This window comes from Sebastes fasciatus, chromosome 23 (assembly GCF_043250625.1).
Source record: "Sebastes fasciatus isolate fSebFas1 chromosome 23, fSebFas1.pri, whole genome shotgun sequence".
NCBI classification, from domain to species: Eukaryota; Metazoa; Chordata; class Actinopteri; order Perciformes; family Sebastidae; genus Sebastes; species Sebastes fasciatus.
In genome coordinates this window covers 3,611,839-3,638,851 of record NC_133817.1, presented here as the reverse complement: position 1 = coordinate 3,638,851, position 27,013 = coordinate 3,611,839, and the positions used below count along the sequence as shown (strand labels likewise).

General features: G+C 42.0%; 1 protein-coding gene across 2 annotated transcripts in view; it reads right to left on the bottom strand.

Annotated features, from left to right (window-relative positions):
- zdhhc17 (zDHHC palmitoyltransferase 17) overlaps window positions 1–25,433 on the bottom strand; it is a 29,649-nt gene extending 4,216 nt beyond the window's left edge. For both annotated transcript variants that reach the window (XR_012592770.1, XM_074626305.1), the window contains exons 1-13: window positions 25,326–25,433; window positions 15,766–15,869; window positions 14,584–14,706; window positions 13,772–13,849; window positions 11,908–12,052; window positions 11,505–11,569; window positions 10,082–10,244; window positions 9,839–9,964; window positions 8,329–8,471; window positions 7,991–8,091; window positions 2,440–2,564; window positions 1,141–1,203; window positions 959–1,052 (exon numbers count right to left, since the gene is read on the bottom strand). Coding sequence is in view for 1 of the 2 variants with exons in the window: in XM_074626305.1 (XP_074482406.1) it covers window positions 959–1,052; window positions 1,141–1,203; window positions 2,440–2,564; window positions 7,991–8,091; window positions 8,329–8,471; window positions 9,839–9,964; window positions 10,082–10,244; window positions 11,505–11,569; window positions 11,908–12,052; window positions 13,772–13,849; window positions 14,584–14,706; window positions 15,766–15,869; window positions 25,326–25,388 (1,393 nt within the window). In the remaining variant the exon portion in view is untranslated. The remainder of the gene's footprint in view (window positions 1–958; window positions 1,053–1,140; window positions 1,204–2,439; window positions 2,565–7,990; window positions 8,092–8,328; window positions 8,472–9,838; window positions 9,965–10,081; window positions 10,245–11,504; window positions 11,570–11,907; window positions 12,053–13,771; window positions 13,850–14,583; window positions 14,707–15,765; window positions 15,870–25,325) is intronic.
- Between the last annotated feature and the right edge of the window lie 1,580 nt (window positions 25,434–27,013).

The window sequence follows — 27,013 nt, the reverse complement described above, 5'->3', positions numbered from 1 at the left end:
TAAATAAATGACTCAACAGATAAATAAATTAATATGTAATTAAATGTAGCAAAAATAATATAAAAGAGAAAAAAAATGTCAAAAAATAAATAAAAAATAAATACATTTGAAAATGAATAAAACTAAATCTCCAGTCTGCTTCACAGACGCCATCTGACACACACACTTCATTCTGCCCTCTTCATTTCCTGAATCTTTTCATTAAAGCTTTCTCAATCTCCACTGTGTTGTTTAGTTTTTATCAAATTAATGTTTGATCACTGAAGACATGAATTAAAATTACACTTCATGATGTATTCTATCATTTTTTTTAAATGTAATAACCCTTTTATTATATGGAGGACGGAACCTGCCAAAATAAAAAAATAAAAAAATATGCTGTTAAATATAGCAAAAATAATATTAAAAATAAATGTAGTGAATTAATTAATTGATAAAATGGGACAAATTGATATTTCTGTTTTAATTTGCTTCTATATTTATTTATCCTTGTATTAATTCCCTTATTTATTTGCTCTTCTGTTCAATTAATTAATAAAGTTTTTTAATGTATGTATTTTTAAATTTATTTTTTATTTATTTATTTTTGCATTTATTTGTAATATTATTTTTGCTACATTTAATGACATATTTATTTATTTATTTTACTGAGTCATCATTTGATTATTTATTTATTTTTGATTTTGGCAGGTTCCATCCTCCATATTTTTCAGACTAAATCTGGTGTATTCATTAAAGGTATGCCAGTTTACTCAGATGTTCAGTATTTCCCCTCAACATGTTTTTGTGTACCAGACCCAGAATAAATTGAGAGCAGAACCCTCAGTCAGAACACATGTTGCTTCTTTAAAAGTGGAATATGGAGCTGATGAAAAGCCACAACTCGGAGTTACGAGCAGCCGTTTGTTGTGAAGAGTGTGTTGACTTCCTAATATAATCTGTGGTGTTGTTGACGTACCGACACAGTTCCCCACCCAGGGACAGTGGTGGTCGAACTTGGCGATGCAGCGGTTGCACACGGCGCAGTGTTTGGACCTGATGGGCTTCCGTATCTGTCAGGAAAGTCATAAAAGCAAGTTGTTTTCATTCATGCTATTGTTCCTCTGTGTGTATCATATTGTGAGAGGAGTCAGACTTTACCAAGCAGGTACTGCAGAATATGCTCAGATCCAGGCTGCCTGTCTCTGCCAACTCCACAATTGTCTGGAGGAAGGAAACAAGAAACAAAAGCAGGATTTAAAAAAAAAAAAAAAGCAGACAGAGACATGGCAGAAAAATGAATGAACAAGTGAGAAATTCATTTTGCCAAGGTCTATCTGGCACCGCAACAAAAGACCAACTGACAGCGTACACAAGCGGAGGCTGAGGTTTCCAGATGAACAATCACACTGGCTGATTCATGGTGAACAAAAGCTACTACGGGATTTACAGTTCCAGTCAGTCATTAGTCTGTTTTCTGTTTTTAACGCAAAATACTTGACAGAAAGTGGTTTGGTTTTTTATCTAATCTGCACAAGATGTTTTTCCTCTCCGGTGTCTGTGCTTTTACAGCATTACATCACCGTGTAAATAAAACAAAGATGCAAGCAAATCAGAGGAAAACAAGAGGAGGTGGAAGAGGATCCTCTGCAGGGAAAGGAAAGCTTTGAAGCCTTTTGCTCCGGCGGGGAGTCCGGCGCTTGTCCTGCTAACAATACGGGATAAATTTAGCTCTTCATCAATCACGGGGGCCTGGTAGGAAGAAGAGCCTCTGTTGTCCCCCATTAGAGTGGGATAATGAGGGAGTGAGATGCCAGAGGACAAGCCACCGAGCAGCCCTGATCTCTCGTTCGCATTAAAACAAATGATCAGATGCTTGTATTCACTGCAGGGCAGCTGCTCACGGGCTGCTATACGGTGCTGTTGGGGCAAGCTGGCGCCGTCATTTACATCCACTAAAAGTGCTTATTTTTGCCATGACGGGCTCTGATTGTTGTTGTAAGTTACTGATATTATGGAAAGAGTCTCGCTCAAGGAGAAGTCTCATTCTGAAATCTGGCGAGGTGACGCGTCGCCGGAAGACTACGGTGGAAACGTGAGTGGCGGAGTTTGTTGTGTTGGAGTTTGTTGTGTTGGAGTACAGAAAGCGTAGCTTAGTGTTGTTTAAAATATGTTCAATGTCATGGCTGAATATTTAGATGTTTTCCACAATGTGGATGAGGTCTTTGAATTCGATGGCTGCCCGTATTTATTTGAGCCAGAGTATACGGATATTCAGATTTTACAACGAGACTTCTCCTTCAGCGGGACTTGGAAACAAAAACAACCAGACGGGATCAAGAGAAAGGTAAGAAAAAAGTTTTATTTCTCTGTAGGGTCCTCTCCATAATGTAGTCAGACACTCACACCAATGTTCACATCAAGAGTTCACATTCAAACATGTCTTTCCTGTAACTTTACCTTTTTCTTCTGCTCCTCTGATGCTTTGATGATTCCCGGGTCAGACTTCCAGGATTTGCCAAAGTTGTAGAACAGAGCCACGGTGTTTATCAGGAAGGGCAGATGGACGGTGGCGAAGGGGAGATGTGCAGCGAGGTTAAGGAAGATGCATCGGTTTTGTTTGTTATTATAAAGACAGGACACTGTTCATTCTAACCTCAGAGGACTGATGACGTAATATTAGGTACCTTAGTTCAATTCACGACACCTGAACTGTATGAAAACAGAAGTTAAAAGCTGTCGTGTGAACATGTGAACACAGCCAGGAGACGGTCAAGATGACAGAAAAAAGGCGCTCGTTCTAACTCCAGAAGTTGACTGAGAATCAGCATGTTTTTTGAAGTCAATAAAACCGTGTCCTGTGTTTTGACTACAATGAGTCAGATTCTCAGTTCACAGTAACTGGACTAACGGGCAGACTGTGACGCAAAGAGCAGCTCTGTCTCATCTCCACTCTCGCCAGTCGAGGAGGGATCATGTCAGTCTGTCGCAACAGCTCATCATGACTTCCTTCCATGAATACAATACAGAACAAGAGACAGGTTCTACAGTCTGGTGTATAAACCGTGGAGAGGTGAGGGTGTATTCTGTGACAGCTGTGAGCTGGCTGAGTGAAGACTGTAACTGATTAGTAGTTAGTCAGTCATCCAGGTGTGCATGAGTCAGCTGAATCCCACAGGAAACCAGCCAAGTGGCACGGAGAGGCCCAGACTGTGAGAGCCTCAACACTGTGTGACTGAAAATGTTGGAGTACGATGTAAAAACACTATGATAGAGTGGTCACTGTGGATCAGAAGCATAACATGTGAAGACTGTTTAAACTGAGGCGTCACATAGGAAAATGATTTTGATCGGTGTACGTCTGGTGTATGAAATGTCTGCATCCTCAAAGCCTTGTTTTTATAAACTATGATAATCTATAATCTGTCCACCGTCTCACTCCCTCTCCTTGCATGTTCGGGTACTCATAGAACTGAAGTTACATCCAGTAACTACTATTTTCCTTTTTGTGATTTCTTGTTTTGTTTTCGTTGCCGTGACGGCTGAACGTTCCCAACGGAAACACACGGCGGTGTTTGAGAGTGGAAGCAGGCAGACATCAACGCTTCCATCAATGTTTGGATCTTAGTCTAGGCTTAAAATGAAACACCTGTAGTGCTGCTATTATAAGTTTAATACATGCCAAAAACATATATATAAATGGGAGCTAGCAGAATGTCTGTTTTCACAGTGCAGCTGACATATAATGGGTCATTTTATGATTTATTACAGTAAACATATTACATATTGGTCCTTTAATTATGGTCCCATTCTATTTAGTGCGTCGTAGACATTCCAGTGAGCCAGCATGAAGGACTCTGTCCCACCTACATGGAACTAATGGTATTAATTACACCTGTGTTTAACCTGCAATGGCACATCAAAACAGCTGCTGTGAAACACGCTAGACGCGAACACCAGCAACGAAAGGTTTCACCATACCAGACAATACGAGAATCCTCTGAAGCATTAAGAAGGGTTTGCAGCGCTCGAGGTCTGTTGGCAAAGTAGCGAGGGACACACCGTAAGCAACGAGATAACACACCCCCAACAGCAACATTCATCCGATAGCTCACGTTCATCCCTCCGGCAGTTATGATTTCACTGATGAGCACTTTCCCAGCACTGACAGAGTGAGAGAGAGGCTTCTACGAGTCCCTAAAGACCAAACTGATCTTCATCAGTATCTCCATAAAGAACTGGGTTCTATTTCTACCGAAATGGTCTAATAAGTAAAACACTCTCAGAGCTCCTCATTGGTCCACTAACTCAGGGAGATGCAGAGATGGTACCAGCGATCAATGCAACGCCTCAAACAAATGAGTCTCAATGGTTCTCAGGGGAGAGGTGGGTCATCGCCTCCCGTTAGCACCCATTCATCTTTTGAAAGGCCGAGGGGCGACAAGGTTTCCCTACGAAACAGCAAGAGGGTCACAGACAGATTTATCTTTGACTCGCAACTTGCATTTCTCTGTGCAGAAATGCTTTTGGTTTATGAACCAGGAAGACCCGTCAGATCCTCCGGTTCTTCTCTTTTAGTTGTTCCGCAAAGCAGAACAAAAACATTTGGTGATGCAGCTTTCAGACGTTACGCTGCGAGCCACTGGAACAACCTTCCAGAGGAACTGAGTGTTTTGAACTATGTAGTGTTTTATAATGTATGGTTTTATTGTTTATACCTATTTTATTTATCATCATCATTAGTGTTTATTTTACTCTATTTTATTTCATCAACTTTTTATTGCTGATTATTATCATCTATTTTATTCTATTTTATTTTATTAAAATTTCCTTATTTTAATACAATTTGCTTATTTTGTGTAATTTCATCATTTTATATTTATTTATTTTTATTGTTATTTTTATTTCCTTGTATTTTATTTATCTTTTATAATCTTAAATACCCATCTTTTATTGCTTTCTTATTCACTGAACTTTTATTTTGGTTGTTTTTGTGTGCATTCGTCTCTAAATCCATTTTTAACACTATATTTTTGTCGATCATCTGTCCAACACTTTGAATTGCATTCAACTTGTTTGAAAGGTGCTATATAAATAAAGTCTGATTGATTGATAGATTGAGGTGCAGACATACTACAGTAAAATGAATGCTGCATCAGTACAGTACAAAACTCCAGGGCATCATTCGTTCACCTGCTGGTAATGCATTTACGAACACAAAGTCTATTCAGGAAAATATGATCCGAGTCTGGGAAAGACAAAAAAAACAAAGCGTCTCACAAAGCTCCACCTTTGTCATTTGATCTGATTTCAACCTCAGGCCCGAGGAGGATAATGGCAGAAAGTGGGTCAGACCTGGAGCGATAGAAAGCTTCAACCTGGAAGTCGTGAATGAAGATACTGGGCTGTGTAACTACACCATCTAACAGACAAACAATCAAATCAAACCAGTAATCTCCCGTTTCTCCCTCTACACTGCATTGCTTATTATATGTGATAGAATGAAAAAGGTCACCCAACAACAGTAAAAAAAAGTGAAATGGAAATGTTTCCTCTCCCATCTGACCAGATAATCAGGCCTGGAGGCTTTAAACCAGATGTTGGAATCCTTCAGCCCACGACACAAATGAAAGGTTTATATTCTCATCCTTCAGATCCAAGTTCAATAGATGTAGAAACTGCTGGCACGTACGAAACTCAACCAGCAGCAACCCACGCTGGGCCTCAGCCCTTTAGTTTATGTAAGCAGGCTGTGAAGGGTCAGACAGAGTAAACTGACAACAGGCTGAAGAATACAAACGCAGGACATTAGAGGAGGCTAAAGGCTTTAAACCAAGTGCTTGTTAAATATTTGTAATCGACTGACAGCTCCTATTTCAAGCATAACACAACTTCAACTAGCTTGTGGGTATCTGTCTTAACAGTCTGACTCATACTGTATGTTAGCTTTGAATTTATTATTAACTTCTAGTTCCAGTATCACAGCGCTCCCCGTTTTGCATATCACTAGATTTGCATAAATAAATGTGATTAGAAAAAGTACTAATTTTAGAACAGAGAACAACTATCCTCCCCGAGCGGTCGGGAACATGAAACAGCACGACTTACAACTAAAAAGGCGGCTAAAAGACAACATTACTGGAAAGAGATTCATGGCAGAAACATTACACGGGCTTAATGACAACCTGCATAGCTGGAGGGCAAAAACCTGGACAGAACTCACAAGGAAATGTCTTCACACACAAGAACGAACCTGCCCGAGGTCAAAGGGGCACCTCTTGATCCATGTAGGAACAAACATTTAGCAGACGTTTAGGATGTGACGTCACCTCGCCGCCGCTCTTTGAGGATGAATGCACCTGGCCTAGGGGAGCAGGTCAGGAGCAGGTCTGTCATTGTAGCACATTCCTACCTTCCATCAATCATCATTTTATGAACAATAACTGAAAGAGCACACAGTTTTCTTTTTCAATAAGCTAAAGTCATCTTTACTCTCCCTTCCCATTAGCGGAGCAATGAGGCGTAAAATGAAATGCCTTCCACACAAACGAGAACTCCCCTCTCACCTCCGGCAATTAGTTAGCTTCCCACAGAAAGTCTTCTATGAACAAAAAAAAATAAAAAATGAAAGCAGCCTCGCTGAGAGCGACGGCGGCTCTTTGGAGTCGCTCCGTTGGGTTTCACCCAGAAGCTGTTACACACTAAACTCCCTGTTCACAGCAACAACACACTGAAACTCAGCAGCATGTTCAACTGGGATACATAACGTATTCTACATTATCATTCAAACATCCATCACAACGGGACTCGAGGGCTTTTTAGCACGTCATGCCTGCATTTGTGTAAGATCATTTCCACCACCTCCTACTGCTCTCTATGTTAACCTTTCTCCTTTAATCCACTGAAACTGGCCTGTAGCTAAATCCTCACTGAGCCGTTTCTCCTCTGCATCACGGGCAGCAGAAAGCAATAAAAAATATATTCTGCAAGTCCATATTTTATTGAGACCCTCCCTGCTTGGAAGATGATGTTTGCCAAATTCACAAACCGGCCACACACCGTCTGGAAAAAAAGACATCAATTCAAAGCCTTGCAGTTGTGTCACATGCTGCTTGAAATGGGCTATTTATTGTTGGCGTATTAACAATTGTGCAAGTCATTCAACATATGACGTGTGTGCCAGGTCTCCGAGCTCTGGCACTTCACACACACACACACACAAGTGGGTGAATAAGACTAATCGGTGGAGAGAAGAGCTCATCTATCACTTATCACATCTATTAAAAAGAGCTACAAACCAAAGTAGAGGTTGACTCATGGCCTAAAACATGGCATTTAATGTCCGGGAACGGGTCGGTGTTCGGTGAAACCCTCAGCCTTATTTGGGATTTAGAGACCATTATTAAAAATCTGAAAGGGTAGTGCTCGATCCCAGACACAAAGTGTTTCTAAGTGTCCTCAAGCAAAACTCACTCCCTCTGGACAAGACATGGCAATTAGGAACACAATTATTTAGTGTTTAAACTGGAGAAAGTCGTCTTTTCTCATCGCAGTGGGACCGTTTCTGACTGATCAACTACCAGACTCTGTGTGACCTTAAAAAGTTCAGGTTCGTATTGCACAGAACAAAGCCTCATGGGATGTCATCCCAATTTTGTTTTCTCTTAGTTAGGCTTTATTTACGCAGTCTTATTATTCTAAGATATTCTAATCAGCTGCTGAATGTAGCGGCGTCGTGTTTACCGGATAGATACGAGAGTGCTAACCCCTCACCCTCCTCAGGACTCCTTCCAAGGCAACCAGACTTGAATCGGTGCAGCCAGGATGGACTTCCGAGGACGGGATGTAAAGAAACACTCTTAACATCCCTCACACCACAGGAATATCTGGAAAGATAATCTTTAGATCCATTAAAAAAAAATCTGGGCTTTGCTGACCATTGTCGGGAGGCGGCCCAAAATCGTCTTGATTCCCGTGTAGTTTGTATCTGGCATAAGACAGAAAAGGATATCGTTCCAGAACCAGTAGAACCAGGTGGCGTACATCCAGAACTTGGTGGCCAGATAGATCCCCAGAGGAAGAGCGCTGTGCATGGAGTGATCGAAGAACGCCCTGCACAGAGAAAGAAGAGAGAAGAGAGAGTTATCAGCAGTATTTCTTAACATCGTCATCAAAAACAGGCTATGATTTAAATCAACATAAATCAACTTGAGTATTTAGATAATAAATTATGGCAGGAAAGGGAGTGCTTGTAAATTTAAGTACAGAACACATAGTGTGTGTGTGTGTGTGTGTGTGTGTGTGTGTGTGTGTGTGTGTGTGTGTGTCGTTCATGTCACTGAGACATACTTGGAGAGGAACTGCACGGTGACCCAGACGCCGGCGTACATGAGTCCCTTGATCAGCCAGGAGTCGATGTCCAGGTCAGCGATGAAACCGACGAGCCAGATGACCAGGAAGGGTGTCGCCAGCATCACCTTCTGCCTGAACTCCTGCGGGAGGAGGAGAGGAAGGAGATGGACAGATACAGATAGGAAGGTAGGACATAGAGGAGAGGAGAGAAGGCGTGTGATAGGAGTGGTGGAAAAGAAGGCATGGAAAGAAGTTGAAAGAGAGGACAAAGTATTGGGGGATGTAAGTTGGACAAGAGATGAAACAAGACAGAAGAGACAAAAATGGAAAACAGGTGAGTTTTTTTGCGAGGAGGAAGGAGTCCCAGTGAGCATTTTGAATCTACAAAGGGTTTTAAAATGTGTTGTAAAAGTAGAACCGCTGATATAACCATTTGTATTGTTACACATTTGACTCTCTCAGCAGTGGAAATATAACAAGGAAGGTAAGCAGCAACTGAGGCAAGTTAAATGTATTCTACAAACCTACAATTGGACTGTGAAGCTCTACTCACTACAGCACTGGGCTTGACACTAGCAGGGATCTGGACTAAAGTTGAGACAAACCTCAGACCATATAATAGTCTACAATCCATTTGTCATATAAACCGATCAGCCATAACATTAAGTTCACTGAGAGGTGAAGTGATGACATTGATTATCTCGTTACAGTGGCACTTGGCAGTGGGGGGGATATATTAGACAGCAAGTGAACATTTTGAACAAGTCCGATCCACAGAGGCTCCACCTCGCAACTTATACAGGACTTAAAGGATCTGCTACTGACGGCTTTGTGCCAGATATCACAGCAGACCTATGGCTGATCGGTGTATATAAACACACTCTGTGAGGAGAATGGGCAGCAATTCTAGTAATCTTTTTACATGCTAACTTACTGTCTAGTTCTAATATTTACCTTAATATACTAATAATATCCCAGCAGACAAGACAGCGGAAAGACAACAAGAGTAAAAACACTTTAAAGTAGCAACAACAATAACAAGTTCATGCATGCAAAAAAAAAAATCAACAAAAACATTCTGATATAGAAACGAACACAGAGAAACTACCAGCGACAGATGTTTCTATGTTTGAGTAAGCTGTAGTAGAAGAGGTTATTTATCAGGACAACACGTCATTATACCACCCACTGCGGCGACTGGACGCTTTAAAAGTTATTTTTGTTCCCGTATTTTAGAAATAACCCGTAATTTACGAGTCGTCTCCTTCCTGCCAGACTGGAAAAGTAGTAAACGTCTGACAGACTGAGAGGTGATAACAACCCCCAGACACGCTGTGATGCTGGACAGGCTGGTCTGAGCACGTACCATCTGAGCTGAGACAGACATGGGCCGTCAAACAGGGAGCCCATAATTTACATTGTTGATGTTTTTCTTCTACTCTATACCTGCCTGCCCTTCTCTTTTGAGGTATAATGTATTTGAGCATGTTTGTTTGTATGTGTGTACCTTGTCCATCTTCAGTCTCTTCAGGTAGGACGGGCTGTCGTAGCCTTTGGCCTGCCGCGCTTCCTGTAAGTGATTAATCATCCAAACGTTCTTCCTTTGCTTGGCAAGATCTAGCGGTGTTTCACCCTGAAAAACAACAGAAGACCAGTCTGTACACATTCACCATCATCATGAACTCTGAAAGCTCGGGCTACTATTTAAATAACATGGCCGTCCAGGTGCACGAAGATGTTAAGGCATTACCTTGATGTTCTGTGCGTCGACGTTAGCGTTGGCGTCCAGCAGCAGGCTGATGACGGTTGTGTTGCCGGCCAGCACGGCCCAGTGCAGCGCTGTGTTCTTGTGATATTTGTCGCCCAGGTTGACGGACACGTTGAAGGTCAGTAGCAGCCGGGTGGGGTCCACGCTGTCACACAATGGAAGAAAATCATCAAGTCCAAGACTGTGTTAACGTGAGCCGCCGAGTGCAAAACCGTGGTAACGCCGTTCGCCTCGCTCAGAGGCCATCCATGCCAATAACACTACTCTAAGCCTCGGCCACACTGGGAAGCGCGCGGCGGCTGCGTTACCTGTTGTTTTTTATTTCGGCGTCCGTGTTAACAGGTTAGAGCAGCCACACTGCCCGGCTCAGCTGCGTGTCAGCTGCGTCTCTTCTACAGATTTGAAGTCTCGCATATTTTTGACATTTCCTGCTTTCATTTAAAAATAAAAGCCCTAAAGTGTTTTTTTTCTGTGGACAGAATTCCTTCATTTGTTAACATGAGGCTTTTATTCTGAAATATGTGCCGGACAGTGTTGTAGAACATGCAGTGACTTGCAGAGCTCCATGTATGAATAACGTACAGGGTTTTAATTGTGGATTATTACTATAATTTACTTATTACCACACGTTTCTCAACCTTTCTCTGTCTAAAATAAATATAAATGAGATTTATAATGAAATGAAATGGCCATTAAAAGGCAAACTCTATGTAGAAAGAAAGAGCTGACAGCAGCAGCTGAAACGCAGCTGGTGTGAACACCCGAGGCGTGAATCACGCAGCCACTGCGGGACACCCTAATAGATCCCACGAAATCTTACACACACGGAACCTTTAAACTGCTCTTGTTGTGTCACATGAATTTAATGGTGAACTAACATTATTGATTATCTGATCTGTCCGTCATTTCCTTGATTAATTGTTTGGTCTATAAAATGTCACAAAATAATCATGTTATTAATTTCCCACAGGCCAAGATAACATCTTCAACTTCTTAATCCTTACCCCTTTCTCTGTCATACTAGGAACGTATTTTTGCTGCAAATGATGTAATTCCCCCACATGGATCAATAAGTAACTTACTAAAAAAAATTATCGCCAAGAAAAAATTGCTTATCAGGGAATATTCAGATGAAGCTGAGCAGGAATACTGGCACTTGTTTCCCCATGTTTGCAGTTTGTCCGATGAATGACGACTCATTCTTACATGAGGAAGTTGTGTGTGTGTGTGTGTGTGTGTGTGTGTTGCTGCAGTCAGCAGAAACGTGCTCCAGCTTGTGCACGGTACGGTGTAAAGTGTCCCGTATTTAAGACGTTTCCAGGCATTGGTTTCTTGATTTGAGATATTTCTTGTCGAGGCAGACCAAGCTGTGGTAGCAACTGTGGGGCACACAAATTATACACACCTGTGTGTCCTGTAAGCCGCCCACATCAGAGGAGTCATGCCGTTCTGATCCATCATGTCCACATCCTGATGGAGAGGAAAGATGCAATCAAAAAAACTGAGAAGAGAGAGGTGGAGAAGAGAAGCAATAGGACTCCCCCTACTGGAGAGAACTGGTACAAAATGCTTTCAAAACACAGACTTATCCCCAGGTAACAAAACCCAAATGACACAAACACAAACAGGAAAAACAGATGCTATGACGTTCCTATCTTAGCAATTACTACCTCTGTTTTTAAAAAGGATCGTGGTGGACCACAGTAATCATTCTATAGATGAAGATGCTGTTGTAAAAAGGGACGTTTTTATACATTTTAAGATGATTTTCTTCCTGACAAATGAGCTGCAGCGTTAGCGTTTCCTACCTGTCCTTTGGCGATAAGGTAGGCCACGATGGAGGTGTGGCCGAACTGCGCGGCCAGGTGAACGCAGCTGCATCCCTCGCCGTCGATCAAAGATGGGTCTGCGCCGTATTTCATGAGCTGCACCACCATGGATAGGTGGCCTTGTCTGGGAGAAGGTGGACGCAAAAACAAACGTTTGAGCTTTGGGTGAACGTATTTCATGTCTTTAAGCTGCAGAATGGTTTACAGTTTGGTGAAAATAGCCACTAACACGCAGGAACAAATAACTCCAGTGTTTCAGAAGTTAGGAGTGGAGAAAGGCCAGAGCCATTCTCACTTGATCACCCTCTTAGATGCTGAGTGGGTGACAAACAGTCCAAAGATCAGGGTCTCATTTACTCCCACTGCTATTAAACTGCTGTATTTGCTCGAAATGATGTAGCACGATATTGAGAGACTGACTCCCTGTCTCCATGGTGTAGCGGGGTGATGTGTTATATGCTTTATTGCATACAGTATATTGAGTTTTTAAAATGTATTTTTTATGACTAACCCTGTCTGCAATGTAAACCTCCCCCTACAGGACTATAAAGATGTGAGAGAAACTGGTAAAAATGAGATGAAATTCATTGTTGTAGTTTTATTTCATTGCCTAAAGCTGTGTTCAGACCAAAAACGAAGCAACATTTTTGCCTTGGACCGCCGGTATCATTTGTGTTCATTTGCACTAGACGCACCGGAGAGGAGAAGGAGCTCGTCTCCATAGATACCAACAACTTTCCGCCATCAGCCATGGAAGAAATACCCGCCGTTACTGCTTTGTACATGTTGTGGAAGTCCCAGATATGTCGGAAAACCAAACCCTGTCGTGTCTGGGTTCATAACTACGGCATAAATACGGCAGCGACGTTGTTGTTTATACCATAAACAGTCTGTGGTTTATACACACTCTGGACAAATACGATGTACTATCGTAGATCTGGGTGACCAGACGGCTACAATATTCTTTTCCTCCATTTCTGATTCAACAACGTCAGGACACCCAGCACTTTGTGTCTAAATGGCTGAGGTCAAACAGACGCAGGAGGCTGGGGGCTTTTAAAGGTCATTGGCAGGTGGAGGGGGGTAGAGCGTGACACATGACTCCTGAGTGTCTGTGCACCAGCGATGGTGTGGATGCCTGTTGTCAAATCTATCAATAATTTAGGACGAGAGCGCTTCATGACCCCCCTGGTAGAGGCGGGTTGGGTCTCATGTGACCTGTCCCCTTCTCACCAGCTACAGTACGACTGAGTGATCGTTACATAGAGGACATACACCAATCAGCCATAATATTAGGACAGCATGGGCACTCTGACCGGTCTGCGGCTACGCAGCCCCATACGCAACAAACTGCTCCTCACTGTGTGTTCTGACACCTTTCTATCGGAACCAGCATTAACTTTTTGAGCAATTTGAGCTCCAGTAGCTCTTCTATTGGATCGGACAACACGGGCTAGCCTTCGCTCATGTGCATCAATGAGCCTCGGGTCTGACCCTGTCGCCGGTTCACCGGTTTTCCTTCCTTGGACCACTTTGACCACTTTGACCGAGAACATCCCACAAGAGCTGCAGTTCTGGAGATGCTGTGACCCAGTCGTCTAGCCAGCACTATCTGGCCCTTGTCAAAGTCGCTCACATCCTTACACTGGCTAATCTTTTCTGCTTCCAACACATCAACTTCAAAATGTTCACTTGCTGTCTAATATATCCCCCCCACTGCCAGATGCCATTGTAACAAGATAGTGTTCTTAATGTTATGGCTGATCGGTGTATATAAAGGCTCTGTGGATTACATGAGTACCACCAAATGGCAGATATGCTACCTGTGGTCAGTATGCGTTACCTGGTGGCCCAGTGCAGAGGCGTGGAGTTGAGATCTCCTCCCAGCTGATCCACTACAGCTCCCTTTGATATGTAGTACCTGCACAAACAAACACAATCATCAGGTGAAACTTTACACGGCATCCACTCATAAATCTGATCTCACTTTGATTGTCTAATCTAGCTGCCTAACTGGTTTAAACCACAACGGAGAGATTGTTGGCTGTTCCTGACCTGACGCCCATAAAGACTAAACACAGTATGCAACACCAAGCCAAAAAACGTTCTCAACAAAACGAGATCCTGAAGTTGCACTGCAGCTGGTGTGAAAAGTGGAGTAAGAGTTAATGGTTAGGTCGGTCATTACAAGTAATTTGAAAACGTCATTTTGTAAACTAAACAATTAGTTAATTATTTGAGAAAATAACCAATAATGACAACCATCTTTGGTTGCATTCCTCGCTAAATTTGCATTAACGACTTTTTTCACTGAGCGACCTGAATCAAGCTAGGTCATCTGAGTGTGCGGCTAGAAAACAGGGCCACTCTTTCCCTCTGATGGGGGTAAAGAGCTCAGTGGAAACAAGTACAAGAAGGTACACCAGAAAAGCTGTGCAAGCAAAGAAAACAGTGTCAAAAATGGGTATGCTGGCTGAGCACACTTCTTTTTCCAGTCATGGTATTTCAGTATTTCAAACTCACACTTAGGAACTGACCAGTGCAACCGCATATTTCCAGCCAGTCCTCGGATTCAGACTCACAACCATCCAACCGCTCTAACCTCTTTGGTACCGTGCCACCACCAGCGTCACACAAAAACATGATTGGACTCACTTGACCAAATCTATCCTGTTGTTGATGGCGGCCCAGTGGAGGAGTGTTACGTTTTCTTTGTCTGGCTGCCGAACATCGAAGCCCGCCTCCACCAACTCCCTGCAGCGCTCGAAGATGCCGTACCTGAGGAAGAGGGGCGGAGAGGGATTAAATTCTCCTCATACACAAACACAGATAAACACAGGGTTAGATGCATAAAACCTAGACACACTGACAAAACACACACACAGACATCTTAAAAAAACAGATACTCAGACCCAAACAAGACACCCACACTGTGACATGACTTGACACTGGGTTGTCTTTAAGCAGATATTCCTAACCTCAAATCAAAACAACATAAATCTCTTGTTGCAGATGTAACATCCCACACAAAGCTTACGTTGTCTTATCAGGAAGACATTTCCACATTTCTCCTCCTGTTCAAAATGCACCTTAGAGGCAGATTTGTCAAGTACTTCATACTTATCAACATGGGAGTATGCATATGTATGTATATATGTATTACTTGATTCATAAGAATTGCGATTCTACAAGTATTGCGATTCGATATTATGATATATTTTGATTTTTATTAACTTTTTTAACACTACATTTGACACTAGACACTGGACTTTTACTTTAATACAGTAAAAATGTTTGATTTTCAGCATGTATGTAGTCAGAGATGACCTGAAGTCAAATATATCAGTCATTGTCAGGCACTATTTATAAAAATAAAAATAAAAAAATAAAACAATAATAGACATTTCCCTCACAAATTAGTGGTATTTACTATCTAACATGTCATGTTTTATACTTCTGGTGAATATAATCCAATCAATCTCATTTCCATATATGTATTTTGTATATACAGTTCCCTTTGTTAACACCTTATTTTGAAAACCGGAGGTAGTACCACGTGTATATTTCCTCTAACTTCTCCAAGTCCGTCTCTAGCTCTCCGACGTTTTCTACTTTCTCACTTTGGCTAGCTTCAGCTTTATTTTTCTCAAAACGGACATGACGTCACGTTACTCAGACGACAAAAATAAAAGCGGTAACTTCCTTCTACCTTCGCATTGACTCAAATGAAGCAATTAAATCGATTCAGGTGTTAAAAAAAATCAATAACAAAATCCTACAAAAGAAATCGTGATACACTGGTGAACCCCTTAATATGCACACATATTATCCACTCACTGTGTGGCTTTGACGATGTCCCAGGTGCTGTAGTCATCCACATGGTTCTTACGGCTGACATTCTCGGTGTAGCCGTGGTTGTAATGACTCTGGGGTTTGATTTCCTGAAAAGAAAAGAGGGAGGACAAGAGACACAGACATTAAAATAAGTCGTTAAAGGTCATGCTGCTTTATTAGATCATGAGCATTATGTTGCAACACCCCAAAATGCACTGGCACATGGGGTGCAGCCGTGGGAGTGTATTCTGTACTTCATTTATGATATATATATATATATACACTGTATATGTAATCTTTTTCACAATATTGATATATTTTCTGGAAATTCAATTGCAAAATTGTTGACATAAGTATCCTGCAATGCCAAAAAGCAGACCTGCTGATTGATATTCAACATTCCCCATAATGGTTTGGCTGCAACAATGACTTCATTAATCGATTAGTTAATCAACAGAAAACTAATAACCATTTTGATAACGGATTCATTGTTGCAAAAATGCTTTTCAAAAATGAGCTTTTCAACTCCAAAAAAGGCAGATAACCACAGGTTCCCGTTCATTTTGGACATTTTTGATGTGATATTTAAACAAACCGTCTGTCAACAAGGAAATAAAAGCCTCTTGTCTACAGACCGGTCTCTTGAGAGAGCTCCAGCCAGCTCATAGAGGGGTCTGTGAAGCGTGACCTGCCGGCTGGCGAGGTAGCTGCAGTTTGTGCAGCTTCTGAACTCCTAAAACGTCGGCGCAAATGTTTGATTCGCCACCTAATATCGTAAAACTGCCAATATTTAAAATCTACACAGTTGATTTCTCACCTCAAAAATGTTCAGAAGTGAGTTTAGTGATGAAATAGCTACGAAAAAAAAGAAAGAAAAAAAAAGCAGTTTTTGGCCATTGTTGTTGTGACCATAGTGCCGTTCCAGCGCTTTGCATATGTGGGATACAGTAGGCGAGGTAGACTGGTCCGATGCATACTGGAGATTTTTTCCAAATCAGTATGGCTCTCCACAGGTGTGTGTGTGTAGACAGGCTATCTGACATGTCAACTCATGTGTAACACCATTGTTTACTGCTGAATGGCACAGCAATGATTGCTGGAACTTAGCTATCTTTAATGATATTCGTTCCACCTGTGCTTTTTTTCTTCTATCAAGAAGAATTTCAGTTAGCAAGATTTATGCAGAGAGCAAAATAACATTATAGGACAAGATGTACCGGCTTGACTGAACTACTGGATGTAGCCCCCCGGTGATGGCCTTGCTCCATTCACTCCAATAATTGATCACGGTATTATAAAGTGGTAAATAAAGGGCTGCAGGGCAAAGACAATAAAAAAAAAGACAGGCTTGTCTGGTCCTGTTGCTGCTGAAGAGCTAATCTGTCAGCCAGATGTGGCAACTCGCATTCAATTAGCCTCCATAGTAACGTCATGGCAACTACAATTATCCTACATCACCCGGAAACAGGGACCTGCGTGGTAAACACAGAGCACCCACAGAGCCTTTTGTCATTCTGACTTTGTGAACGAAAGCTGAAGTGAATGTTGAACCGATTTACTGTCACAGAGAAGAAAAAAAAGTGACTGAGTTTTGTTGTATTTACTAAAACTCAAATAAAATTGAGAGGACGGAAATAACAATTCTGTCAGCACACTGACAGCTGTTGTTGCCTGTTGGGCTGCAGTTTGCCATGTTATGATTTTAGCACATGTTTTATGCTAAATGCAGTACCTGTGAGGGTTTCTGGACAATATCTGTCATTGTTTTGTGTTGTTAATTGATTTCCAATAATAAATATGCACATAGATTTGTATAAAGCAGCGTATTTGTCCACTCACATGTTGGTAAGAGTATTTAATACTTTACAAAACTCCCTTTAAGGTACATTTTGAACAGATAAAATGTTTTGATTAATTTGCGATTAATCACAATTAACTATTTTAATTAATTATTATTTATATATATATATTATTTAAATTATATTATTATTAATTAATAATATTAATAATATTAAAATAGAATAATGACATGGCATTATATTTAGCAATACCAGCTGCATAATTGGCCAGTTATGGTAATCAAGACAAGCTGCAGTTTTCTTGTAAACTAACAAAAAAATATGTTTATATTCAGTGTTACTCACTAAAACACATGGTGTGTCTTTCTTAAAAGTTTGAAACATGCATTTATACATCCGTGTTTACTAGCAAGCAGTCCTATTCTCTCCTGCTTTCTTCTTTCGTGCCTCAAAAAGGGGACTCCCTCATGGGAAAAACTGCTCCATAGCACTACTAAAAGACTGGCTACAGCTTTTCAACACATTGTTAATTATGTAACTTATGAATAAAAAAAAAATTCAATATAAAAACAATTAATATGGGTCAATAAATTGCAACAAATTCAGATCAGAGAGTAAATCAGCCTGAGGAGGAGGATGAAGGGGGTGATTTTTAAGGTGTCAAAGGAGGCGTTCGCACTTTTCACAGCCACGTTTTTGCTCATTTGCAAACGCCACTACTGCTATTCAGAGTAGTTTAAGTAGTGAAAGTAACTCAAACATGATCGTGACTGTGCTGAGCTGTTTCGCTATGACAGACTGTCAAACAGAAGCCCAGAAAAACTCCAGAACTCAAAGTTTCTTCCTTCATCTGGATATTCAATTGAGGGAAACGGTTTCCCCGTCGTTCCGGGGGACGGGGGAAGATGGCCATGGCTCTAAACCAGTGGTCTCAAACTCAATTTACCTGGGGGCCGCTGGAGGCAGAGTCTGGGTGAGGCTGGGCCGCATCAGGTATTCCACAAAAAAAGCTTTGTTAAAAAACAATCTTCTCAAACGTCATTATTAACAGTTCTTTAACTTGAATGGGTTCTTCTGAACATGAACTGTCCTGAACATTAATGGAACATTGAAGAACATGAACGGTTCTTCTGAACATGGCCTCTATTGCGTCTCCCACTTTTCCTGAAATTGTCTGTGCTCGTCACCAACCTTTCTCTTCACTGCAGGCTTTGAAAAAGACATGATTGGGGCTGTGTGACAAGATATATATTCATTCCACTTGGTGTCACTCCGCAATAAAGTTGTGCCTGCTGTGTTTGTGTTGCTCTGCAATTACACCACCAAACCGCTAGTTGGCGGCGGCGTCTCTATGAGTTTCCTTCTTCTTCTTGTACTACAAACAGAAACTGAGCGGAGTTGGAGCTAATAACTGTTGAACCACAGAACTTTTACTGACATTACTGCAACGCCGAAAAGAGAAAATATATCTGAGTGGATTTGTGTGAACAAACATTGAAAAGATGGAGGCAGAGAGAAGTAGAACTTTCTGTGGTTGTCCGGGGTCCTGGCCGCTCAGCATCGCTGAGAGACTGGACCAATCACAGCTGTTGCGGTCTGCGTCGCCGCGACGTGTAGTTACATTTCTGGAGAGGTGCACGTCAGGCTACGGCGTCGATTCAACGCAGAAGTATAAATCAAGCTTTAATCAAGCTTATGCGATGTTACACGGGCGCCGCCACAGTTGTTGTGAAATGTTTCTCTGCTTGCATCAAGCCCGGCCGATTGCCCGTCCCCGGGAGCCATATACCCCACTGTGATTGGTAGGTTCGTTCAGCTCGGGCTCGCGCAACAAAGGGACCTTCAACGGCAAACTGCCATTCACATAAAACTCGCGGGCCGAGGGCGCCTGGTTAGCTCAGTTGGTAGAGCGGGCGCCCATGTAACAAGACTTGGTCCTGACCGCGGCGGCCCGGGTTCGAATCCGGCCTGTGGCCCTTTCCGCATCCACTCTCTCTCTCCCCCCTTTCCAAGACTCTATCCACTGTCCTGTCAATAAAAATGAAAAAATGCCCCCAAAAAAAACTTTATAAAAAAAAAAAAAATTTGCGGGCCGCACTAACATTAAACTTTCATATCAAGGTGGGGGCCACAAAATATCGTCTTGCGGGCCGCAATTGGCCCGCGGGCCGCGAGTTTGAGACCCCTGCTCTAAACCCTCAGACAGCAGCTGTTAAATCACTTTCACCATCTCAACCTTCCATGGAGATAACCTTTGACCTCTTACCAGTCCCAGCAGCCACACTCCCTCTGTTCATTCCCTCCTGTCATCTAAAAAGCTGAGGATGGCATTTGTGACTGTAGTGATAATTGCAGCCTGACATGTGCATGGACTCTCCATTATCGGATTTCGCGCTAGTATGAACAAAGCTTTACTTGCCCCAAAACTGCATGTGATTATCATAAAGTGGGCATGTCTGTAAAGGGGAGACTCGTGGGTACCCATAGAACCCATTTACATTCACATATCTGGAGGTCAGAGGTCAAGGGACCACTTTGAAAATGGCCATGACAGTTTGGGTCGTTATTTAACCTCCTTCGCGACAAGCTATGACATAGTTGGTACCAATGGATTCCTTAGGTTTTCTAGTTTCATATGATGCCAGAGGAACCTGTTATTTTTCACAGATTGCCTGTCTTATGCACTAATGTCAGGATATAGTGACAGTTATATAAATATAACTTTTTATCATATTTGCTCAAAGTTACCGACTGCAGCTTTAGTGATATACCTGCTTACTGGTGATGCATACAACAAAAAGGCAGGCAGCAGTGATGATGCTGCCAATTAAACACATTATCCATGTCAGACTAAGCATTGATTTTAGGTTGGAACCTCATCTGTTAGGTGAGGCGGCAGGCTTGGCTTTTGTCAATGGAACAGGTCAGTGGGACATATGGCATTGGCAGCCACTCCTTGGGGGAGTGGAGGTCACGTGCCTTGAGCTAAAAATGTTACACAGCACCACCACGAAAACAAACAGCAAAAAAAAAAATTTGCAAAAATTGCACTGTTGTGGTGTTTTTCCTCTTGCTGGCTGTAGCAATAACTCATAATCTGATTTAATCTGAAATGAGAGCCATTTCGAGTGACTAATTCAATATCCAAGGCACAGTTTACATCGGGAGGAAGCAGAGGGGAAACACTATTTATATAAGGGAATTAATGGGATTGCTCCAAACAGAATTTTCCACTTTGAAGTATCAAATCAAATAACTGAGCAGGTGCCCTACCTTTATGTGCCATATATGCAAGAACACTCATTTGCATTTTCAAATGAGATCGGAGGAAATGTTTGTATTCGACATGTTGAAAATAAACAGGTCCATGGTTGTTCTGAGAGTGCAGCTAAACTTCTGATGCTCTAATTCAGGTGCCTCATACATTCAGTCTCACCACACTCTACCCAATGACCCAGATTCAAAGCAGCACCCTGCTGAACAACTTTAAGCCAAGCCTGTATAGGCATGCAGGAAAATAAACAACATTTATGATGAAGCTACCACTGTCGGTCATATTCCTTCAATATGACAAGTAGATGTGGAGCCAAAAGGTCATTTAGTGAATGATTTAAAGAAGCTGGAGGTTGTAGAATTCTAAATTCATGGCAGGCAGTTTACCTCTTGCAAGACAGGTGAAAAATAAACTTTGGACAAGGCGCAAGCAGTCTTGTATATAAAGTGTCAACAAAATGCCACATACTGTTTTTTCTGTAATGCACAATTTGATTGCATTTAAAAACACAACAGGGGCCAACTGCATAAAAATGTGTGTATTAAACATCAGCGAACAATAAGCAGCCACCGTTCTCTGCCTGTGTTTTTGTATCTGTATGCAATATCACGCACTGGCTCAGCGTCCGACACTGAATCCAGACAGACAAGACTTCTCCGCTAAGTTCATCTGAGGCCTCTCACTCAGACTTCCCAGTCCGGTCGAGCTGTGACATCCAGACAGGCAAACAAAGGAAGGAATCACTAACATTCATTGTGTCAAGGGGAACAGAGAATGGATGGTAATTGCATTTCCATTAATTAAGGAAATCCCTCTCTCTAGTAAACCTGAACTGAAAGGGTCTACGAGGAAAGATCTTCAAGGACTAACAGCAGCTGATTGTGTCAGTCTACATCTGAATGTTTATAGTGCCACAGAGAGGAGGCATTTTATCTATAACACAGAGGAAAACCCTCAGTTTAAATGCAAATGTGTAGAGGACAAGGTGTGCACACATGTAGGACCAATTACCTTGTGTAAACTGATCAATAAAATGTATTTGAGATTTGCATTTCATCCATATAGGAAAGGCTGTTATCTGTGATGACTTAAATGTGTGTGTTTAGTTTTCAGAACACACTGACAAATGTTGATGTGTAACGCCTTGCTCGAGTCTGTTTGGCCGGTCTGGAATAAATCCCCCTGAGTCCTGACTATACAGCTACAGGGTCTACTTAGCATATTTTACGTGTTCAACTAGTGTTTGACAAAGTCATGAGACTGCTGTCACAGTCTTCAATTGTAGTTCCATAAACAGAACTGCCAAACTGCAAAAATTAGAGAGAAACATAACTGAGGGGAACCAGTGTGCAACATTTAGGGGGATCTAATGGCAGAAATGGAATATAACATTAATAAGTATGTTTTCTTTAGTTTATAATCACCTGAAAATAAGAATTGTTGTGTTTTCGTTACCTTAGAATGAGCCGCTTCTATCTACATAGGGAGGGATTCCTCTCTTCACCGAGCTGGCCACCACGTTTCTACAGTAGCACAGGACGGACACACCAAACACTAGCTCTAGAAAAGGCCCACTCACGTTTTCGTGTCTTTGTGTCGGCCACTGTAGTTCTCCTTCACGCTTGTCACACGGTAGAAGTTTCAGTTGGTTGCAATTTGCATGTTTCAGCTCTTTCAACATCATCAACTTTCACTTTCTCTACTTGCTGGTCTCTCTTTGTCTCATTATTTTTAGAGAAGTCAGGTTGCAGGTAAATGACATTTGTATGTAAATAATAACTTTAAATCAAACGATCAATCCTTACAGAGACATTGGTTCACTAAAGCCAAGTAAAGTCCAACTGCATTCAACTTTAGGTTGGGAGGGGTGTTAGATGACATATGTTGACCAATTAAGAGGGCTGCAACTAAAGATTTTTTTCATTGTCGATTAATCTGTTGATTATTCTCTCGGTTAAGCGATTAGTTGTTTGGTTTATAAAATGTCAGAAAACGGTGAAAAATGTCAATCAGTGTCAAACCGAAGATGACATCCACAAATGTCTTGTTTTGTCCACAACTCAAAGACATTCAGTTTATTGTCATAGAGGAGTAAAGAAACCAGGAAACATCCACATTAACAAAACAAGGCCTAATCTCTAGTCATAATCAACAGACTATAAGATAAAGAAATGGAGGATAACATTTACAAACTAGTCTTCCATTCACTCTCTGATTCTTCTTCCTTTGTGCAAATCAAACTGACAAAAACACCAGAATAACATACAGTGCTCTTATGGACCACATTTTCCCATTATGGGGTCACGTATCAACTGAGAATACCACAGTCTATTTGTGGCCATTTCACTGCTCAGGATGTAGCAACAATACCACTGAAGTTCCTTATTGGCATTATGTGTGAACAAATCTATTACATTCAGTTTTTTAATCAAACCTTTTGGCTCAACATGAGACAAAATGGCTACTAGATGTTCGAGACACTCTCACATTACATTAGTACATCACTACATCCATTTAAACCTATTTTCACTATGTATATTAACTCATCTTCTGGACTCACCGGACATTATAGACACAAATCATTTGCACTGCACACTGCCAGGATTATCAGTTACTGACCAAGCTTGAAGGTAAATTAGCCCACTTGACCTGCTGGCTGCAAACCAGACAAGCAAAACAAGACTGCAGGGAGAAAAGCTAGCCAACTATCACTGAGACAATCTATTGTATGTGACGGAGCGCTTCCTGATGATTAGATTACCTGCTGAGCAAAGATAATAACAACCGATATAACCAGGCTATGTTCAAGATGCAAAACATAAACCTACCTCTACCCAGAGCCATGGAATATATTAATGCATCTGTAGCCAAGTACAGCAATATATACTTGTGATGTAGAATAAAAAGAGGTGAATATACAGCTTCTGATTTGTAATGTTAACAACAGCCTATGAACTCTATCCTCATTCAAGTGTCATGTGACTGTGGTAGCTGTGGTAAATGTTGGGTAACTTTGGACATAAACCTACAACCATAGACTTAATTGGTACATCTATTATTCATTTATTTTTTTTGTTATGTTGTGTAGTCTTAAATTGTGTGAACTTATAGGCGCAAATGGCAAATAAAACTCTTGAATCTTGGATATACCCATATATACACTTGAATATACCTATATATAAACTTGAATCTACCCATATACACTTGAATATACCCATAAATAAACCCATATACACTTGAATAAACCCATAAATATACCCATATACACTTGAATATACCCATAAATATACCCATATAAACTTGAATCTACCCATATACACTTGAATATAAACATGTACACTTGAATATACCCATAAATATACCCATATACACTTGGAATATACCCATATACACTTAAAAATACCCATATATACTTGAATAAACCCATATACACTTGAATATACACTTGAATATACCCATATACACTTGAAAAACCCATATACACTTGAATATACCCATATACACTTGAATATACCCATTTACACTTGAATATACCCATAAATATACCCATATACACTTGAATAAACCCATATACACTTGAATATACCCATAAATATACCCATATACACTTGAATAAACCCATATACACTTGAATATACCCATAAATAAACCCATTTACACTTGAATAAACCCATATACACTTGAATATACCCATAAATATACCCATATACACTTGAATATACCCATAAATATACCCATATACACTTGAATATACCAATAAATATACCTATATACACTTGAATAAACCCATATACACTTGAATATACCCATAAATATACCCATATACACTTGAATATACCCATATACACTTGAATAAACCCATATACACTTGAATATACCCATAAATATACCTATATACACTTGAATATACCCATATACACATGAATATACCCATAAATATACCTATATACACTTGAATATACCCATAAATATACCCATATACACTTGAATATACCCATAAATATACCCATATACACTTGAATAAACCCATATACACTTGAATATACCCAGATACACTTGAATATACCCATATACACTTGACCCCAATGTGCATCCCCGCAGCTATACTGTATACCAGCCAGTTTAGCTGCAAAGCTAACGTCGTATGACTGCAAGGATTAAGCTTTAACGTGACTTTCTCTCCATTAAGCACACAGCTGACAGTGTTGTTTACTAGCTGCACGGCTGAAACCCCAGCTAGCTTCATGTGAACAGGAACATCTGGTCCAGTGTTTGGATGCTCTGCTGCAGCAGGATGGGGAGCTAGCATTAGCATGTTAGCATCGTTAGCATTCTTAGCATCGTGCTAACCCCCCAGCGGTGGTGTTGCAGCGGGCATCGGGAGTTTAACACGGTGGAAACACACAGACAGCCGAGCAGAGACTGGTGTAACGTGTTTAGTTTGTGTTCGTGTGTCCGTGTGAGTGAGTGTGAGGTGTTAGAGACTGTACCTCTGGATGGAGAATAGGGACGCAGCCAGCTTCTTTCTCATACTCCTCCATAGCGTCCGCCATCTTGCTGCTGAGGTTCGCTGTGCATTCTGGGAAACGAGAGTGTGTGTGTGTAGGGGAGGGGGAAGCAAACAGAGGAGGAAGAGGAGAGGAGAGAGGAGAGGAGAGAGGAGGAGAGAGGAGGAGAGGAGAGAGGAGGAGGAGAGAAGAGGAGGAGAGGAGAGAGGAGGAGAGAGGAGGAGGAGAGGAGAGAGGAGGAGGAGAGAAGAGGAGGAGAGAAGAGGAGGAGAGAGGAGAGAGGAGAGGAGAGAAGAGGAGAAGAGGAGGAGAGGAGAGAGGAGAGAAGAGGAGGAGAGGAGAGAGGAGAGGAGAGAAGAGGAGAAGAGGAGGAGAGGAGAGAGGAGAGAAGAGGAGGAGAGGAGAGAGGAGAGAGGAGAGAGGAGGAGAGAGGAGAGAGGAGAGAGGAGAGAGGAGAGAGGAGAGAAGAGGAGGAGAGGAGAGAGGAGAGAGGAGAAGAGAGAGGAGAGAGGAGAGAGGAGAGAGGAGGAGAGGAGAGAGGAGAGAAGAGGAGGAGAGGAGAGAGGAGGAGGAGAGAAGAGGAGGAGAGAAGAGGAGGAGAGAGGAGAAGAGGAGGAGAGGAGAGAGGAGAAGAGAGAGGAGAGGAGAGAGGAGGAGAGGAGAGAGGAGGAGAGGAGAGAGGAGGAGAGAGGAGAGAAGAGGAGGAGAGAGGAGGAGGAGAGAGGAGAGGAGGAGGAGAGAGGAGGAGAGGAGGAGAGAGGAGAGAGGAGAAGAGAGAGGAGGAGAGAGGAGAGAGGAGGAGGAGAAGGAGGAGAGGAGAGAGGAGGAGGAGAGAGGAGGAGGGAGGAGAGAGGAGGAGGAGGAGGAGAGAGGAGAGAGGAGAGAGGAGGAGGGGAGAAGGGGAGGAGAGTGGAGAGAGGAGAGAGGAGGAGGAGGAGGAAAGAGAAGAGAGGAGGAGGAGGAGAGGAGGAGAGAGGAGGAGGAGGAAAGAGAAGAGAGGAGGAGGAGGAGAGGAGGAGGAGGAGAGAAGGGGAGGAGAGTGGAGAGAGGAGAGAGGAGGAGGAGAAGAGAGAGGAGAGAGGAGAGAGGAGAGAGGAGGAGAGGAGAGAGGAGGAGAGGAGAAGAGGAGAAGAGAGAGGAGAGAGGAGAGAGGAGGAGGAGAGAGGAGAGAGGAGAGAGAGGAGGAGGAGGAGAGAGGAGGAGAGGAGAGAGGAGGAGGAGGAGAGAGGAGGAGAGGAGAGAGGAGGAGGAGAGGAGGAGGATGAGAGATGAGGAGGAGGAGGAGAGAGAAGAGAGGAGGCGGAGGTGGAGGAGCGAGGAGAGAGGAGGAGGAGGAGAGAAGAGGAGGAGAGAGGAGAGAGGAGGAGAGGAGAGAGGAGGAGGAGGAGAGAGGAGGAGCGAGGAGAGAGGAGAGAGGAGGAGCGAGGAGGAGGAGCAAGGAAAGAGGAAGAGGACAAACAAATGTTTACATTTTCATTTTTATTTATCATTGTTGTAGGTCTATGGTACGACGGTATGACGGAGTATTAGGGCCACATTGAGAAAAAAAAATTAATCTGAGAGAATAGTCATAAATTTAAGAGAAAAAAAACGCAGTATTATGAGAATAAAGTCATAACATTATAAAGTAGTAATTTTAGTGTTACATTCAATTAGACATTAGAATTGCA